The sequence below is a fragment of the Dama dama genome, chromosome 5, assembly GCF_033118175.1.
Source record: "Dama dama isolate Ldn47 chromosome 5, ASM3311817v1, whole genome shotgun sequence".
In the NCBI taxonomy this organism is placed as follows: domain Eukaryota; kingdom Metazoa; phylum Chordata; class Mammalia; order Artiodactyla; family Cervidae; genus Dama; species Dama dama.
In genome coordinates, this window is record NC_083685.1 from 126,805,874 (window position 1) to 126,825,390 (window position 19,517).

The window sequence follows — 19,517 nt, forward strand, 5'->3', positions numbered from 1 at the left end:
TCAAAGGGTTAGAGAAGAGCAGAGCAAGGACTGTACCCCACGCCGGCAGCCCAGCCAGTGGCATTTCTTCTGGCCCCACAGCCAACCTGGTGTGTGAGTGAAGAGGTCAAGGCAGGCTGGCCCAGAACCTCGGGTGGAAGACCAACCAGCCTGGTGGTGGAGGGGGGCCCCCGAGAGAGACCCCGCCCTTGGCGCCTGGAAGGGTCTCCTGCAGCCTTGGGAAGCAGGACTCCGGCCACCCCCATCACGTGCCACTCCTGCCAACCCAGGTGTACTACCCCTGTTTCCCTTGAGATTTTTTTTTTAATTAATTTGTATTGGAGCACAGGTGATTTACAATGTTGTGTTGGCTTCCGCTTCACAGCAAAGTGGATCAGTTATACGTGTACACGCATCCACTCTTCTCGAGATTCTGTTCCCATGCAAGTCATTACAGAGGGCTGAGCAGGAGGTCCTTATAAGTAGTGTGTGTGTCAGCTCCTGTCTCCCGCTTTATCCATGTCCCCTTGCCCCCCTTTCCCACGTGGCATTTATTCTCCCTTTGGCTAAAGTGCAGAAGTGCTCCCCCCACCCTTCCTTCTTCTCTGGAAGGACAAACCAGAAGCAAAGGGTGTCGGATGGATGGGGATCCCGAGGGGGGAGAGACCGAAAGTCCCGGAGCGCCAGGGCGGCAGCCAAGGGGCGGGCCCAGGGCCTTCTGGGAGGAGGCCGGCGGGGAGAGGTCGCTCTGCATACAAGCCCCGAAGTCTCTCTGACTTGAGTTCCAGCCCTTCCCGGGCACAGGACCTTCGCCCGTGACCCGCTGCGCCTGCCCCGTCTGCCTCCCAGAGGCCGGGCTCCAGGTGAGCGACTGCAGGCTGGAGAGAAGTGGTAATGGGCGCCTCGGTCTCTCTGTTCCCCGCAGATGACGTGGCCCCCTATTTCAAGACGGAGCCGGTGCGGACGCAGGTGCACCTGGAGGGGAACCGCCTGGTGCTCACGTGCATGGCCGAGGGCAGCTGGCCGCTGGAGTTCAAGTGGCTGCACAACGACCGAGAGCTGACCAAGTTCTCCCTGGAGTACAGGCAAGCACGCCGCCCCTTCCCTCCCTCCGGGCCGCCGGGGTCCTGCCATGTCCTGGAGGGTCACCTGAACGGGGAGCGGGCTGAGCTGGCAGCTCGGGGCAGCTCTGGTCCAGGGCTACAGGGAGGCTGGGATGGCGGCAGTTGCAGGGGGTTGGGTGGGGCGGGGGGGGTCAAGGCAGCCTTGCCCTGCGGTGAGAAGACCCTGTGGGTGCCAGCAGAGAATGACTAGAGGGTGGGCTGGGGGACCCATCCCGATAGGGTGGTCCAGGCAGCCTTGGACAGGGCAGAGGTGATGATTAGGGCAGAGAGGCTCAATGCCAGCATGAGCTGTGACCAGATCCCTCCCTCCTGAGAAAATGCTGCTGTCTCAGGGGAGCTGTTGGAGGGGCCTGGGTCCAACAGAGGGCCGTGGCATGTGGCTTCCCGGGATCCGTAAGTGATGGATAGATTCTATTCGGGAGGAAATTCAGGGGGAACATGAAAGTGGGACCCCCCCTGGGCGTTTGGACTTATCTGCGCTTCCTGTTATGCCCCTGCACGGTGCTCTGGGAGAGAGAGAGAGAGCGAGCCGTGGGTCTCAGCGAGGGCAGGTGAAAGAGTGTGTGCGAGGCAGCTGCCCCCGAAGTCGGGTGGCCTCCAGCCTCTCTCCTGGCTCTCCCCGCATCCTGTTTTATTGGCCCCTGACCCTGTGCCTGGTAATTAATCCCTAGGCCTGATGTGCATTATAGGTTTTGTTGGGGAAACAAGATTGTCTTGCCCTGGGGATGTTGATACAGATCAGGGACAGGAATGCAAATGAGAGGAGGGGGATTTAACTGCTTGAGGTTCTGTCCTTCCCAGGAAACCATCCGTTTCGTCATGAAGCCAGGAAGCCAGTTTGGGGAGACCCTGGTGCCCAGTTCCCTCTGCCCCAACACTGGTCTGGATGGGCTTGGTGGTGATGCCGAAAACTCGGCCTCTGTACACAGATGCCGGTTTGAATCTCAGAGACGAGTTTCGAGTGAAGTAGAAAAGAATAGCTTTATTGCTTTGCCAGGCAAATGGGGACACAGCAGGCTCGTGCCCTCAAAAATGTGTGTCCCAACCCAGGAGGATTTGGGAAGTTCTATAGCAGTGGTTCAAGGGTGGGGTTACTGATCAGATTAGGGTGTGCACTCCTTTAATATGGCTTTAGGTGGTCTCCTGATGAATTTCTGTGGTTCTTGAGGTTATCAAACTGTGACCTTCTCTCTGAAATGAAGAATGCCTCATCAAATACTTCATTGTCCATTTATTGGGGCTTTTCCTTTTGTAAGTGGGCTTTCCAGGTAGCTCAGTGGTAAAGAACCTACCTGCAATGCAGGAGACCCAGGTTTGATCCCTGGGTTGGGAAGATCCCCTGGAGAAGGGAATAGCAACCCACTCCAGTGTTCTTGCCTAGACTTTGTGTGTTTGTCATTCAGTCGTGTCCGGCTTTTTGCGACCCCGTGGACTGCAGCCCACCAGGCTCCTCTGTCCATGGAATTCTCCAGGCAAGAATACTGTAGTGGGTTTCCATTCCCTTGGGGATCTTCCTGACGCAGGGATCAAACCCGGGCCTCCTGCATTGCAGGCAGGTTCTTTACCATCTGAGCGACAAGGGAGGCCAACACTGCCACTTTAGTTCTGTAAGGAGTTCAAAGACACTGTTCTGTGCCTCCCTTGAGGTGGAACCAGGACCCTACGCCAAGCGTCTGCTATTGCTTCTTGGCCACTCCTCCCTTGTCTCTGCATCCCCTCCCTTCCCTGATTAGCAACTCTGGACCTCAGGGAAGGTCATGGAGGCAGAAGGCTGTTTCCTGCATAGAAGAAACAGTCACATAAGAAGATTTTGGTGCCTAGGAGCCCCACGAGCTCCTGCTGGGTTTCAGTGGGACTGGCCACTTTGGCAAACGAGAGAACAGGTGGGGCCAGGGTGGGAGGACCACCCTCCCATCTGTGGATGGTGAGAGACCTGGACCTGGATGAAGTCAGCCCTCCAGGGCTGGCCACTCTGGGCTTTGGTTCTCCAGGGAGCCACGAGGAGACCAGAGGGGCCTCCCTGAGCGGCCCCTGTGATGGTTTTCAGTCGGGGTCCCAGAACCATTCCTAAAAGCTCTGTGGCACCCTGGGCAGTTTTAACAGTTTCCATGAAGAGCCCCTGGAGCCTCATGGATGGTGGACATGCTTGAGTGGGCACCCCCAGAGCATGCTGATGGCATACCACACTCTCAGTGGTGTCCTTGCCCTGGATTTCTGCTGGCAGGGAGCTGCAGGCAGGACCAAGGAGGAGGAGGGTTGATTCCTTACCGGGTTCACAGCTGTTCTTATGGTGCCTGAAACTGCAAGGACGCGGGGGTGGGTGTTACACAGAGCACATGCTGGCTCTTCAGGTTCAGATTCACCCAACGATGGAATGAGCTTTCTTTGGACCCCGTCAGCCCCCTAATCCTGGAAGCATCCAGATCGTTGTTAGGGTACAGGTGTTGTTGATGATGGTAATGATGATAATAATCATTGGCAACCAAAAAAGAATTTATTTCATGGCTGATGTTATGATAGGCTCTCTGGGAGCATCTCCTTTAATCCTGTCAGCAATCCTATGGGTAGGTTCCGTTGTTTCTCCCCCATTCTACAGATGAGCAAACTGAGGCTTAGATTAAACAGTCCACGCAAGGTCAAGTTACTGAGTTGGGCTTCAGATGTAAGTCAGATGACCAAAGGGCTTGAATTCTTTACCACCACCCACACTGCCTCTTATTGAAGAAAGATTGTTGCCATCGCCTCCTCCATGTATATATATCCTAAGCATCTTTCTGCTAACCGTACCCTGCAAGTTCTCGAGAATAAAGATGCATTTCAGAGGTTGGCCGGATGGAAGTTATTCAGGGGGACATGGTTGAACTTCCATTCGGCGAGCTCAGTCTCTTGCCTTCTCACCCCCAGGAAGGCTTTTTATGCCCAGGACAGCCTTCTTTTCTGCCTTTGTCCAAACTGTCCTGTCCCCTCCGCTCGGAATATTGTCCCTTTCAGAACCTTCTTTCTGTTTCCTGCAGGGTCCCAGCTCTTTGGGAAAGCCTTTCCGGATAGAACACCCGTGTGCTCTCAGTAAATCTCTCTCTCTCTCTCTCTCTCACACACACACACACACACGTTCATTTCTGCCTCTCTCTGCCCTTTCTTTCTGTCCCTAATACATCTCCTTATACTTTGCCTTCTAATTAATTACATAAGGCCATGAAAGTAAACCACAGAATGAAGGAAGAGCTTCAGGTGCCTTGGCAGTTCCAGGAGTCTCAGGACTTACTAAGAGAACCAAGAACTAGATACTGTCAGGGCCTCAGGGATCTGCGCTGCTCAGCTGTGCCCGCCTCTGGGCTCAGACTTTATTCTCACGCAGTGAGAGACGTTGAGAAGTCTAAGAATCATAGGCTTCGAGCCACGTGATCTCAGAGTAGAAAGGAACTTCCCTGTAGAAGGAGGTTCATGTAGAAAGACCCAGGGAAGGATTCCGATTGGTCCAGCCTGGATCTGCCCCGACCAATCCCTGTGGGGCAGCAGCATGGAGAGCTGTGATTGGCCGGGCCATGTCACATGTCTGCTCCCGGCCATAGGCCCTTTTGCAGCAGCTCCACCCACTAGAGCCCAGTGATGGAAGTGAAAATGGGAACTCTTAGCAGAAGAAAGGAAAAGGGTGTTGGGGCAGACAGAACCTCCCCACCCGTCATTTCACCGCCCCTGTCCCCGGGGAGGGCCTGGCTCACAGCAGGTGCTTTTTCCTTCCTTCCTTCTTTTCTTTTTAATTTTGCAAATTTCCAAATCTTGGAAAAACTATGATGGTACCAAAAACACTTGTATACCTTTTTACATTCACTAATATTTTGTATCATTTGCACTCTCTCTTGCTCTTTCTATGTACGCATGTATGCACTCATTAATTATTTAAGAATTAGTTGGGGCTTCCCTGGTGGCTCAGACGGTAAAGCGTTTGCCTACAATGCGGGAGACCAGGGTTCGATCCCTGGGTCGGGAAGATCCCCTGGAGAAGGAAATGGCAACCCACTCCAGTATTCTTGCCTGGAAAATCCTGTGGACTGAGGATCCTGGTAGGCTACAGTCCATGGGGTCGCAAAGAGTTGGACACGACTGAGCGACTTCACTTGACTTCACTCCCTGGCAGTCTAGTGCCTAAGGCTCTGTGGTCCCAATGCAGGGGGCCCCGTTCAGTCCCTGGTCAGGGAACTAGATCCCACATGCACAACTAAGACCCGGCCCAGCCAAATAAATGAAAATAAATAATTTTTTAAAAAAGAAATTAGTTGCCGATATTATGTCAGTTCACCCCTAAGTAAAATTTCCTAAGAAGGTGTTTTCCTACAGAACTACCACACAATTTTCACACTCAGGAAATTGCATGTTGATATTAATACAATATTACTATCTAACACACAGTCCATATTCAAATTTCTACATGTATCCCAATTATACCTTTGTGGACATTTTTATTATTGTTATTTAATACAGGATTTTTTAATCAAGGACCACACATTGGGTTTAGTTGTCATGACTCGTTAGACTCTAGAACTATTCCTCATTTTTCTTTCCTGTCTTTCACAGAATTGACATTTTTGAGAGTTCAGCCAGTTTTGCAAAATGTCCTCCAGTGTGGATTTGTCCAATTATATTCTCATAATTATGTTCATCTTTTTGGCAGGAATATTCTGTAGATGTACATCCTTTTCAACACTTCACACTTACATGTACCTGATGTCAGTTTGTCCCATTATCAGTCACGGTAGGTTTTTTCAACTGGTCAAGATGACATTCACAGATTTCTCCCCTGTCAGGGTATCGATGTAATTTCTCCCTTTTGGATGATAACTTGAGACTGTGTGAATATTCTCCCCAGGAATCTCCCAGCCAGCAGTTTAACATCCACTGATGAGTCTCATCTGAATCAATTATTACCAAGATGGTTGTGATTGGCGCCTTTTCCATCATCTCTTGTATTGGTTGGCATTATCTCATGAAAGAGATCTTTCCTTTCTCACCCCCTTTAAAATAGTGTAACATGTATATGAACTCATGGATAATTTTTCCTCTGTGTTTTAATCCATTCCCATCATTATTCGTTTGGACATTCATAGTAACCCAGAGTTGGCCAGTGGAGCTTCTTCATCCCGGCTCTTGAGTCCTTTTGACCTGTCCCCATTGGATTCCTAGCACTTTCTTGCTTTTTGGCTCAACTGAAGGTTCTGGTTTCCCCTTGGGAATAAATGCATACTAAAAACCCCCTCATATAAGAGATCAGTCAGCTTCTCATCACGATTCTCTGACCACTGCTTTCTGCTGAGGTCTTCCTGTCTCTTGCAAACCCTAGGTTTTGAGTTGGGTGATAATATCCAATTTTCAGGCAGAAAGATGGCTGAGTTTACTCAGCAAGTTGAGAGGAAATAAAACTGGGAGCGACGTTGTAAATTTAACCATTTCCCATTCCGTGTTCAAAGGAAGGAGTTAGCATGCACATCCAGTCTCCAAGGATCTTTATTCTCAGTGGGATCTGCACCAGATTAAGCCAGGGATGTGTGGAGTGTGTGTGTGACAGAGAGAGAGAGAGAGAGAGACAGCCACACGGTGGAAAGCCTCGGCCTCTCTCAGTGCCAGGGACTCTGCAAGGCTTGTGGGTCTGAATCCATCCTTGGGGGCAGAATGGAAATGACCTGGACTTTGGGGTTAGGCCCACCTGAATACATTCATGCTTCTCCCACTGACTAGCTCTGTGGCTTTGGGCAGGAATACTTAGCCACCTGAGTTTGTTTTCTCGCTTTGGAACTGGGCACAGTCATGCCTACTTTAGAAGGTTATAGTGGGCACTCAGTGAGAGTCTATGGGGCAGATGCAGTCAAGGTGCAACAGACATGAAATAAATGGTAGCTATTAGGTTACATTGGGTATCGTCTTAATAGAATAAGGAGACAAATAGCAAACCCACCAGAAATCTCATGTGCAGGTGAGGATGTCTCCAAGGGAAATGGCAACCCACTCCAGTGCTCTTGCCTGGAAAATCCTATGGACAGAAGAGCCTGGCGGGCCACAGTCCATGGGGTCGCAAAAGAGTCGGATATGACTTAACAACTAAACAACCACCACAAAGGGATCATGGTGCTCTGCGTACATGTGATTACTTAGGTCTTATACATGCGTTTAATGGTCACTGCTGCTGCTGCTGCTGCTAAGCCGCTTCAGTCGTGTCCAACTCTGTGCGACCCCATAGACGGCAGCCCACCAGGCTCCCCCGTCGCTGGGATTCTCCAGGCAAGAACACCGGAGTGGGTTGCCATTTCCTTCTCCAATGCCTGAAAGTGAAAAATGAAAGTGAAGTCGCTCAGTCGTGTCCGACTCTTAGCGAGCCCGTGGACTATAGCCCACCAGGCTCCTCCGTCCATGGGATTTTCCAGGCAAGAGGACTGGAGTGGAGTGCCATTGCCTTCTCCGGTTTGGTGGTTATGAGTTATGAGCACGCAAAGCACAGATGTGCTTGTGTGACGTCCTGGCTCTGCGAGGCGGTAACTCACATAAAGGTCAGGCCCTCTGCGTCGCCCTGGAGCCTGCTGCGCCCGTTTGCTCTTGCATATCTCGCACCCTTCCCTCCCATAGGGCATCGGGGGGCATCTCTCCAGGTTGAATCAGGTCGGGCTCCGTTGGTGTCCATGTCACCAGCCAGGGCTGTGTGGATGGAGCCTCTCCCACCAGCTCAAGAAACGGCAGGTGAGGCAGTGGCCACGGAGAGGGTGGAGGGTAGACCTTAACCTCCCGTCCTTGTGACCACATCCTGGCAGAGCCGTCAACCGCATTATTTTGTCCCGCCCAGCAGTGCCTCCTCCCGTAACTATTCTCACACCTAAATAGGCAGGACTTTCCTGACGGTCCAGCGGTTACGAATCTTCCTGCCAATGCAGGGGACACCAGTTCAGTCCCCGGTCTGGGACGGTCCCAGATACTGTGGGGCGGTGAAGCCCGTGCACCGCAACCGACCCCGAGCACCCTAGAGCCCATCCTCCCAACAAGAGAAGCCGCAGTGAGCCTCCAGCCTGCGCTCCGCACCCAGAGAGCAGCCTCCGCTCAGCACAGCTAGAGGAAGCCTGCACACAGCCGTGAAGACCCAAGGCAGCCAAAAAAATAAACTGAAAATACAATTCTTAAATCACATAGGAAAAACAAATCAACGAGGCAGACCACACACACACACACACACACACAGATTCCCACGCGTAGTCAGGCACACAAATCCAAAGAACTACTGTTTATTCAGGCTCATTCGGTTTCAAGAACTTAATATACATCATTTCACAGCAACACTGGGAGGTGTTCTTACCCTCCTTCTGCGGAAGCTCGCAGACGTTCCGGAACGTGGCTGGGCTCGTCCAGGGAGCAAGTGGCCGATCCAGGAGGCCTGTCACCTGGGTGTTTTGTCCTTTCTGAGCCGACGCACACGGGTCCCTGACGGGGCTCCTTCAGCCCCAGTCGTCACTGTGTGCTGTTCTTCTGGCCCCAGGAGCGAGAAGCCGGGGGCCCCTCAGGCCCTCTGGGGTGCAAGGCTGAAGGCGTGAGACCAGTTGAGGCTGGGCCCTGCTGGGTGTGGGTGCTGGGGGGAGGCTCAGCCAGATGCCAGGCCTGGCTGGGTCCTCAGCCCCGCCGCCAGCCCGACATCCTTTGTGGTGGTGGGGGGCGGGGAGCTGCCAGGCTCGGGGGTGGGGAGAAGGCAGAGACCCCGCGAGTGACGGCCCTGCTGTGGTCACAGCAGGGGACTCCTGCAGAGCGGCCACAGCTTTTGAAACCTTTCAGAGGAGAGGATGAAAGGGAACCCCCAGGACCAGCTGCGATGGCCCCGTCCCCTCCACCGGCCTCCCCGTAGATGCGAGGGCAGGCGGCAGAGGCCAGGGAGGCAGAGGCTGGCGGGCTTCCCAGAGGGCCCACGCCACTCGGGGGCCAGGAACCCAGCCAGGCTCTTCCCAGCAGCAGTTCTGGGAGGCCAGTGCCGTTATTATTATCTCTGCCCCGAAGCTAGGAATCACCGTTCGGAAAGGCCCAGCGACTTGCCCACGGTCACTCAGCCAGACCTGGAGAGCCGGCTTTCACCCAGATCTCCGGGACCCTGAGCCTGTGTCCCCCCCGATCGCCACTTCAAGCTCTCTCACCCTGCCTGCCCTCCCCCAGGGGAGGGTACTGCAAGCGCACAACCCCAGCTGGCCTAAATCACCACGGAGGAACCGGTCATTGCTCACACATGGGGCATAGCGTGGACCCAGCCCTGCTCTAAGTGCTTCACACACATTAACTCTTTTTTAAATTGTTTTTTTTTTTATTTGGCTGCACCAAGTCTTAGTTGTGGCACTCAGGATCGACAGTCTTCATTGCAGCAGGCAGAATCTTCTAGCCGCAGCGTGCGTGCGTGCTAAGAAGCTTCAGTCATGTCCAACTGTTTGCGACCCAGTGGACCATAGCCTGCCAGGCTCCTCTGTCCACGGGATTCTCTAGGAAAGTATAGTGGAGTGGGTTGCCGTGTCCTCCTCCAGGGGATCTTCCCAACCCAGAGATGGAACTCACGTCTCTGAGGTTTTCTGCACTGACAGACGAGTTCACCAGTGCCACTAGGGACGCCCGATGCAGCCTGTGGGATCTTTCAGTTGAGGCATGTGACCTCGTAGTTATGAATGTGGGTTCTAGTTCCCCCACCAGGGATCAAACCCGGGCCGCCTACCTTGGGAGCGCAGAATCTTCGCCTCTGGACCACCAGGCACATTCCTAACGCTTGATAACGAACACTCCAGATGGCCGTCCACCTCCTGCTTTGTCCCGCACTGGCCATGCCCACCTTGGTTCCCGTTCTCAGTCCTTGTACATCTCCAGCTCCTAAGGGACGCCGTCTCCACACGCGAGGGACACGTCTTCCTGGTTCAGCTCCCCACCCAAGGCTCAAAGTCACAGGACTAAAGCGAGCCAGGTCTCCTCCCTCCAAGCCTGATGAAGGAACATCAGGAGATGCTCATTGGTTCACCGGGTGGAGAATTAGAACCTTCTTTCTGCCGGGCCCAGAGCTCAGCAAAGAGGATCAGCCCAAAGGCAATGCCAGCCCCCCGCCAACCCCACCTCCCACTCCCGTCCTGCTGATCCTTGGAAATGTTGATTCCAACCTAGGGGCCAGTGGGCGCTCGGTGCCTGGACTGAGGGGTGGCAGCCAGTCACCCGCCTCTCTCCCCACCTTACCCTTTCTGCCCTGGCCTCATCCCCACCCTCCTGGGAAGTCTGAACCCCTCTTCCTCAACAAAACCAGACCCTGCCTGTGTCTTAGCAGGCTCTGTGGAGATTTACTCCAGTTCGACCGTGAGTTTGGACATCTTGTCTGAACACTGAAGGCTGCTGGTGAGGAAACTGAAGTGCAGGAATTAGTTATGATGGGCATAAATTGAATTTTAATAGAGATGTACGTGGCATGGAGCCAGTGTACTCAGGCAGAGGGAAGGTAGTAATTAAAAGTTAACGAGTTTAGAAATGTCGGAATCCTCCAGGAGGGATGGGGGAGGCGGGCCAGGAGGAGGACGAGACCCCCCCAGCCAAGCGTGCTCTCTGGCCCCTGAACCCTGGCCCCCAGGCCCCTCTTCCCGCCCTTGAGGGCCCTGATAAGGAGGGAGGCTGCTGGGAGGTACCCAGCTCATCCCACTTGTGCATCTGGGGCGGGGGCGGGGGGGGGGGCGGCTAGCAACGGGGTGGGAGCAGAGTGTGAGGGACCCTCCGTGGATGGCAGTAAGGAGAGTAGGGTTTCTTGACCTGGCCGTTCTTAATGTTTGGGGCGGGGGTCATTCTTTGTTGTGAGGGGCTGCCCTGTGTGTTATAGAGTTTGGACCCACTTCGTGCTGGGAGTCGCCTCCCCTAAATGTGACAACCAAGAACTTCTCCAGATCTGGCCAGAGGTACCCTGGTGGGGGCTACCTCCCCGCCCGCCTTTGAGAACCAGTGAGGCAGAGCTAGGCACCGCTGCACCCAGACTCTCCCGCTGGGCCTGGCATGGGAGGGGGAGGGCGGAGATGGCTGGCCCCACCTCTGGCCCCTCTCGGGGGCCTCTCCCGCCCCCAGCTGTCTGTACGTTCTGTGGCACAGAGTTGCTTTCATCAATGCCGCGTTTGGTCCTCGGAGTGGGATGAGCAGGCAGGTGTGACATCCATTGCCCAGACCCAGGCAGAGCCTCTGAGACTCTGAGAGCCTGGCCCGAGCTCATCCGCCCTGTGACCGGGAGGTGCCGTCTCCACAAGCATCAGTACTGTCTGTACCCTGGTCTCCTCCGGGCAGTCGCTTTTTAAAGCTGTGGTGGAGGTTGAGGCCATAGGTGGGAGGGGTCTCAGTTATCCATAGCAGCCCTGACCTGGTCCCCACAGGGGCCCCAGAACGCCTCCTGATACCGTCCTGAGGCCCAAAAGCCTGGTCCATCCTGCACCCTGGGGTGGAGTCCTCCCCAAGCTTGAGGGCAGGGCCTTCCCGGACCCCAGGGGACTGGCCACGGCCTCAGGCTCGGGGTCTGCTGGTGAGTGACAGGAGAAGCCGGGAAAAGGGCAGGCAGGAGGCAGAGAGACCCCGCAGGGCCAAGGCCAGGGGTGGGCAGCGAGGGGCACAGCTGGCTCCCCGGCCTCAGGGTGCCGTTGCAATAATTATGCCAATTAAGACGAGTAAGTTCAAAATGTGAGGGGAAAGGCGGGGGGTGGGGGAGGGGGCGGGGGGAAGAAGCGAGAGTCTCTGAAACACTGGCTGTCTCGGTTTCCATAGCAACCAGTTTCCTCACTCTCTCACTAATGGGTCCTGGCTTGGAGAGGGGGGTGGGCCCCCCACTGCCAAGGAAGCGGGGATGGATGGTAGGTGTTGCCTTGCTGGACTCGAGCTCAGGGCAGAGGGGGCCCAGGGACATGTGCCCGGGTCCTGGGGAGAGCCATAACCGCAGGATGGCTCCCTGGCCACGGGGCCAAGCCTGCCGCCTTAGCCCTGGGCCACCGTGACCTGAGAGGCAGGCGACTTGCCCTGGAGATGTCAGGGTTAGAATTGACGCCCAGCCCCCCCCGAGTCTCCATGCAGCTCTGCTCGGCTTTCACTGGGGTTCAAGTATGGGAGAAGGCGGACTCCCCGATCCAGTTAGAGTGGGGGGTTTTCCTTCGTCAGGTTGAGCATCTCAGGATATAGGGAAGACAGCTTGTGCTGGGGGTGAGGGTCGTGGCCAGGCCCCGGGTCACAGGCTCCGCCCACTCCTTTCTCTCCCCTTGGATACCCACTGAGTCCTCGCGTGTCCCTGTGGTTCAGCGTGTGGCTCCGAGGCTCCCAGCCCTGAGAGCCCTAGGGGGCGGGCAGGGAGACCACCTCCCTGAAGCCGTGGTTCCCCCGAGGGGGTAGGCAGGGAGGGGCCGCTCCGGTGTCCTCACCCCACTGACACTTGTGCGGCTTGTGCAGCTCTGGGGGGTCCATCCACGGACCACGCGTGGGCACCCAGTGTGACCCGACACCCAGGTGCATACGTGAGCCCTCCTGGCTGCATTTAATTCTCACTGGGGGTCGGAGGAGGATGTTATCAGGCTTCCCATTTTACAGATGGAGAAACTGAGACTCTGGAGTAAAGAGGCGCATCTAGGGTCTCGCTGCAAATCAGGGGCGGAGCAAAGGACGTGGACCCACCAGCGGCCCCCCAGCCCAGCACAGTCTAGAACACACGGGTGTGCACACAGGAGCCACACCCTCCCTACAGGCCCGCTCCTCTCCTACTTTCCGATCCGGGCAGCCCTGGGGGCAGGTGACCACGTCCACCCAGACTCTCCAGAGTGCAGACCGATCGCACAGAGGAAGCATCTGCTACTTTATGAAAGGCTCCCGGGAAAAGCTCCTCTCGGTTGAACCAAGGCTGTTTATTTCTACCACTAGGAAACTTAACATGCAAATTAGGGCGGGTTTGATCATCCATCACCTGAAATTGACGTATTTGGATTTGGCCCGAATCCCTGGTAACCAGTGCAGGAGACGGGCATCGGGCAGCAGTCACGTGGTGCCCGAGGTCCTCGGGGAGGGATGGGAAGGGAGTTCCCAGCAGAGGCACATATGTTTTTCATCAGGGCTGTTTCAATGCATGGAAATGAGATGTTCATTCCTCCTCCCCACACAGCTGGGCTGGAGACCCCAGGCTGCCCTGAGAGCGCCTCATTCTTGACTCCCCCCTCCCCAGATCTTCCCCTGGGCACCCCCTCCCACCTTGGCTCTCAGCCAGGACACAGAAACTAATTAGATCTTGCCTCAGTTCTGTGCTCAGGCAGGCAAATGGGCTAGACAGATGCCTGGGGAGTTGGTAATGACCCCTGCTTCCTGGGGGCTGCCTTGGTGCCTGACTCCCCCTCTCCCCACCCGTACCCCTCAGAGACCCCTCAGACCTGTCATGGGATTTCTCAGTGCGGGAAGATTCAGGTGGCCCCTCCCCTGGGTCTTCATCCCCGCAAAAGGAGTCACTGCTGCAACCCACTTTCTGCTTTCTGACTGAGGCGGTGCCGGGGGATTTTGTGATTTTGAACTTCCCATCCTGGCCAAGGAAGAGACCGGCTCCCAGCTGGCTGCCCAATTGTGCTGGGACTTCCCTGGTGGTCCGCTGGTGAAGAATCTGCCTTGCGATTCAGGAGACGTGGGTTCCATCCCTGGCTGGGGAACTAAGATCCCACATGTCCCGGAGCTACGGAACCCATGCACTCTGGAGCCCCTGCCCCACAACTGGAGAGTCGTGTGCCTCACCCAAGACCCTGCATGCTGCAACGAAGACCCAATGCAGCCGCATGAATAAAGAAATATATTTTTTTAAAGCCTACCTCCTGGGGGTGGGATTGGAGGAGGGGTGGGGCTTAAAGCAGGGTTTACGGCTCCAACCAGCAGCCCCTGGGGGCTGGAAAATGCCGGAGAGTTCCCCAGCTCAACGTGAGCAGGTGGGAGCTTCCTGCCTGCAGAACATGAAGTAGTAACCAAGAAAGACAGCCTCCCCAAAAGAGATCGGGCGCAGGCCCTGGAGGTCAGGCCCCAGTTGGCCTCATCCAGAAGCTCAGCCGCTGCAGCTGCTCCTTGACTTTCGACCCCCAGGGAACAGACAGAGCGAGGGCCCCGCCCACAGGTGCACACCCGGCCGGGCCACGGCCGCAGCTCCTGGTCAGCTGCCTCCGAACCTTAGCGGTGGCTTGCTGTTTCTGGGCTGGTCCCTCCTGCGTGCTCCTGTGACGCTGCGTTTAGCGGGCGGTCAGCGGGGCTGGCGGGTCACGGCGGGGACAGCTGGGCTGCTGCTCTCTTTCCCTGTGGGTGACCAGCCTCCGTGCCATGGCGGTCCAGGGCAGTGGTCCGGGAGGGCGAGCGTGGAAGCTGCAAGGCTCTTGAATCCTGGCTTTGGAATGTTCCACCAGGTTCCGCGGGTGAAGTCCTGAGGCCAGGCCGGATTTAGGGAGCAGGGGCGGGGGGTAGCTGCCACATCCCGCCTGGAGTGGCTGCAAAGCTTTGAAGCGGCTGCCTATCCAAAGAGGAGGAGTAGAGGGTGGAGGCGAGTCCTGCTGGACCCAGGCGAGAATGATCAGGGCTGCTGGGATGCTTTCTGGGGCCTGCTGCCCAGGGTGTGAGCAGATGTTGGGAAGGGCAGAGAGGTGGGGGCTCGGCTCTGGGCCCTGGGGCTCAGGGCAGCCGCCGTCCTAGCTCCGACGCTGGATGTCATGGCAGCTGAAGCTCAGACGCTGCTCCTGGGGCTGGCAAGCGGGACAGGAGCGTTGTGCCAGGTGTCAGGGGACTTTTAGAGGGGCTGGGGGCAGAGCTCCATTCTCCCAGGACACAGTGAGTGAGTAACAGTAACATAATTCATCCCAGGGGTGGCTAACTCAGCATGTGCTTGCCACATGCCTCATGCCAGGCCCTGTCCTACTAAGCACGGCGGGTATTATGTCATGTCATCCTCACGCCGTGCCTTCATGTAGGGACCGTGGTGTCGTGGTGAAGAGCACGGAATCTAAGGCCTCCTGGCTGTGTGACCTTCGGCAAGTTGCTTAACCTCTCTGTGCCTTGGTTTCCTCATCTTTTTGACCTGCCGAATTTGGATAAAATGAATTCTGATCTCGTAGGATAGTTAAAGGGGAGTAAATGCATTATTCTGTATGTAAAGTGCTTAGAACTACCTGGCTTGCTTATGATAATTATTATTATTACCCTTGTTTTATAGCAGAGGAAATGGAGGCACAGAGCGATTTGGCAACCTGCCCAAGGACAATCAGCAAGTAATTACACACAGACAGTCCAAAACCCTGCTTCTTCACCTGTGCCCACCACCCCCGAGGGCTTTTGCCCCCCAAGCCCAGCTCTGGACACTAGTAGTCGTTGGAGCCTGTTTTCTGACTTCAGTGGCAGTGTGGCCAAGACTCTCCCAAAAGGAGATATAACCCAGAGAGCCGGGAGCTCGGGGAGGGCTCGGGGAGTGGACACCTGCCCCGCTTGGATGCTTGAGCCTCGGGACTCAGAGAAGAGAGACACAGGGCCATCTGAAGCCTCACCCAGGGAGACAGGAAGAACATCCGTCCTGACCCTGAGCCTGGTCTGGGCGGGAAGGGAGCAGGCAGCTCACCAGGCACCCCTGCCCTGCCCGAGCTGCCAACCGCAGGCACGGCGGGACGTCCAGGGATGCCTCTGCCCAGCGCCCCCCTCCTGACCTGGCCCAGCAAGCTGGAGGCACCCCAGGAAGACAGTGGTTCATTCTCCAGCCTCATCACCATTCATTAATCCCCCCAAAAATCTGTCCTGGGGAAATCAGGAGCCTGGTGGAGACCTGGGAGCAGGACACAGCCATGCCGGAAGCGCGGGCTGGTCGGGCAGAGCATCCCCCACACTCTGCACCCACGGGAGGCTCCCGCTTCCAATGATCAAACCTTTCTACCATGCACATTGGCCCCGCCCTCCTTAGTGTTAATTACCCATCATCCCTTGTGCCAATTAAAGGGGCCACGACAAAGTCACTTCTGCTCTAAGAGGAGCAAGTCTTTGTTTCGTCTCTCCCTTGAGATCCTGAGATGTCCAGGGGATGGCAGTGGCAGAAGGAATGAAGGGACTGGTCATGGGGCTGGGGAACAGGGCCTTGCTAAGTAGGGTGTGGCAGCAGGAGCAACATTTCATCTAAGCGTAAAGAGCTGGGGGGACCCCAACACCGGGAAGACTGTGGTTCTGCTGTTACTGCGGGCGTCATTATCACTGCTGACTCCCAGAGCCTCACACAGTGCCCGGAACTTTGTGGACTCTCCAGTCTGGGTCAAACGATCAGTGGCGATGGCAAACTCATAAAGACGCATTTCTCCAGTGCTTACCGAATGTCAGACACCAAGGTTAGAGCTTTGCAGCCAGTTCTGCTAACATGAGATAGAAATGATGACAGAAGTCACCACGCTGCAAAATCGTGCAGTTAAAAACCACAGGGCTCGAGGGGGAACTGGGGAGAGGGAGCCACACTCAAAACTTCACTGTTCTTGTTTATTCGCTAAGTCGCGTCTGACTCTTTTGTGACCCCATGGACTGTAGCTCACCAGGCTGGGATTTCCCAGGCAAGAATACTGGAGTGGGTTGCCATTTGCTTCTCCAGGGGATCTTCCCGACCCAGGGATCGAACCCTTGTCTCCTGCTTGGCACGTGGATTCTTTACCCCTGAGACACCTGGGAAGCCCACCCAGAACTTCATTAGGGACACACGGGAAGAAAAGAGGAATGTGATGAGGGTGATTACTCACGTCCCTGAACATTCACTGGGTAAGAAATGCACAAAGGCCACAATAAATGTGGTACTTGGCCTTCGAAAGGGCCTGAAATCCGCTCATGGAACTGGACGTCGGTGGGTTGCAGCTGTTGAGTCATCATGAAGGGTGCAAGGAGGGTTGTCTGCAATGGAAAGAGGATTGTAAGACCAGATGTGGGCGGGTGAGCTCACCCGTGAGCTGAGACCCCCAAGGTGTGCATGCCACAGGAACTGTGCGGCTCCATTCAGCTGCGGGCAGGTTTGTGGATTTACCAAGTGTTTCTTGCAGACAAAACACACACAACAAATGCAAAGCTCAAGTTCTGTTCCGATCGTCCCCTAATGTATCTATGGCATCGCAACAAATGCCTGGTTTCAAAACAAGCTGGAGAACGGAATTGCCTTCACTCATATTTTCTTTTTTTTTTTTTAACATTTATTTCTTTCTGTGCCTGCACTGGGTCTTAGCTGCGGCACTCAGGATCTTTGATCTTCACTGCGGCATGCAGGATCTAGTTCTCTGACCAGGGATCAAACCTGGGCCCCCTGCACTGGGGGCATGGAGTCTTAGCCACTGGACCACCAGGGAAGTCCTGCTCACATTTTTTATAAAGCAGCTGCCCTTATGTTGCCAGTTATACGGGTGGAGTGCCCCTGGCTTAAGAAGGTTCAGCCTCTTATCTAAGGTCCCTTGCTTAACAAGTGATGCAGTTAGGATTATAGTGAAAATCTGAGGCCAAAGCGGGATTCATCCAGTCTATCATTTTCGGGACTGCCGTCAGACTCATTATCAGACTCTGATTAGAGTCGGAGTCATCTCACAGATGAGGAAACAGAACTAATGAGCCCACACCCTGCCTTTTGTCCTCAGCCGGGATGGTCACATGTGAAATCTTACATTCAGCCCTTCTGCGCTGTGGCCACCCACCCTCACCTCCCTCCCTTCGCCCCCCAACACGGGACGTGACTGTCTTTGGGGGCACGATTTGGCCTCACGCACTGGCCGTTTCATTCACTCACACGGGGAGTGTTCACTGAACATGTACTGTTCCAAGCATGACGCTTGGGGAGCACGGCTGCTTCGGGGACTCACATACAAGTCACGGCTTGTTAAACTTGTTAACAAGTTTAACAAGTCTCCTGCTTGTTAAGTGTGATACATGCAGGTCCGGCAGGCGGAACCCTGTGGCAGCCCAGAGGAGATTCAGGAAGGCTTCCTGGAGGCAACTTCCTAGCTGAAGGCAGAGGGGTTCCCCATGAGCTGGAGAGCAGCGTGTGGAGAGGTGATAAATGGCTTGTTTTCATTAGACACTGCTGGGAGTTTGGTAGAACTGGGCAAGGGGAAGCTCTGTGCTCCGGGGGCGGGCCTCTATGAGCCCGATGCCCGCTGTTCCTGGACGCTGCAGGCTCCTGTGCATGCGAGCGAGCCCTGGGCCCCCTGCCCCTCCGCTCACCTGAGCCGTGGCCACCCCGTCCGCCTGTGCAGGGTTCAGTTGAGGCCGGAAAAGAGGGATGCAGAGACGGGCATCTTGGACCTGGCATCCCTTTATCCCCCATGTTCTGTGGTCAGAGGCAGGGGCTCCTCCCCCTTCCATCCACTGTGGCCTCACCTGCATCCACCCTGCCGGTGGATCCCACCCAAAACCCAGGGATTGAACCCGGGTCCTCTGCATTGCAGGCAGGTTCTTTACCATCTGGATGTACATGAGTACATTTATGTGATGCGTATGCACATGTGTATATGGATGAGTGTGGGTTGTACACGTGTGTATGTGTATACACAACATGTACATGTGTGCATGAATGTGACTGCATGTGGGTATGTGTGACAGTGTGTGTGTGTACACATGCGTGTGCATGTGCACACGTACCCTCCCCCCCCCCCCCACCGTGAGCACCACGCGTGCCTCTCCGGCGTCTGATTTATTAACGAGGACAACACAAGGAGAGAGGGCCTATTATTTCTGGTGTCCGCATCAGCTCCTGACAGCTTTGTGGAATTGAAATATCTTATTTAATGTGAGTAAGAATCATTTTAAATATCAACTGTGACACTCAAGGACTCGAACCAAAAAGGGCATTGTGTATTTCCCCGTGTGCTGGAGAAGACACCGTGTATTTTAGACTGTTATTTTCTCCACTGTCCGTCCTGTGTCTCTAAAAATCCAGTTGTCCATCCCGGCTCCTCTCTGGGTTGTGGCCATGCGCCCTCCACCCTGAGCCCAGCCTTTCATCTTGGAGAGAGAGCTTCATGACCGGGGTCCCTCGGGTTAAATCAGGATGCTCCGCGACGGGGCAAAGCAGACCGGGTGGGTTCTGTGTGTCTCTCTTTCTTTCCACCCCTGCCCCCAAGCTCTCTCTGCACCGCCTGCTCCTTTTAACTGGGAGGAAACCAACCTTCTCCCATCCAGGAGATTCCTCACCTTATGAGGAATTTACTTGCATTTGCCTGATAATTCTGAAAAGATGCTCAAGAAACTAACAGTGGTTTCCTGTGTGTGTGTGTGTGTGTGTGTGTGTGTGTGTGTGTGTGTGAGGCGCTGAGAATAACCTTGCAGCTGGGGACAGGGATGGGAGAGAGGTGTCCTGTGTCTTTTTCTTTTATTCTTTGAATTTAAAACCCCAGGAATATGTTTCCTATA

The 19,517-nt window shown here is 55.1% G+C and overlaps 1 protein-coding gene across 2 annotated transcripts in view; it reads left to right on the top strand.

Annotated features, from left to right (window-relative positions):
* SDK2 (sidekick cell adhesion molecule 2) overlaps positions 1 to 19,517 on the top strand; it is a 262,997-nt gene that overhangs the window by 120,873 nt on the left and 122,607 nt on the right. For both annotated transcript variants that reach the window (XM_061144959.1, XM_061144961.1), the window contains exon 2: positions 905 to 1,064. In XM_061144959.1, the coding sequence (XP_061000942.1) occupies positions 905 to 1,064 (160 nt within the window). The remainder of the gene's footprint in view (positions 1 to 904; positions 1,065 to 19,517) is intronic.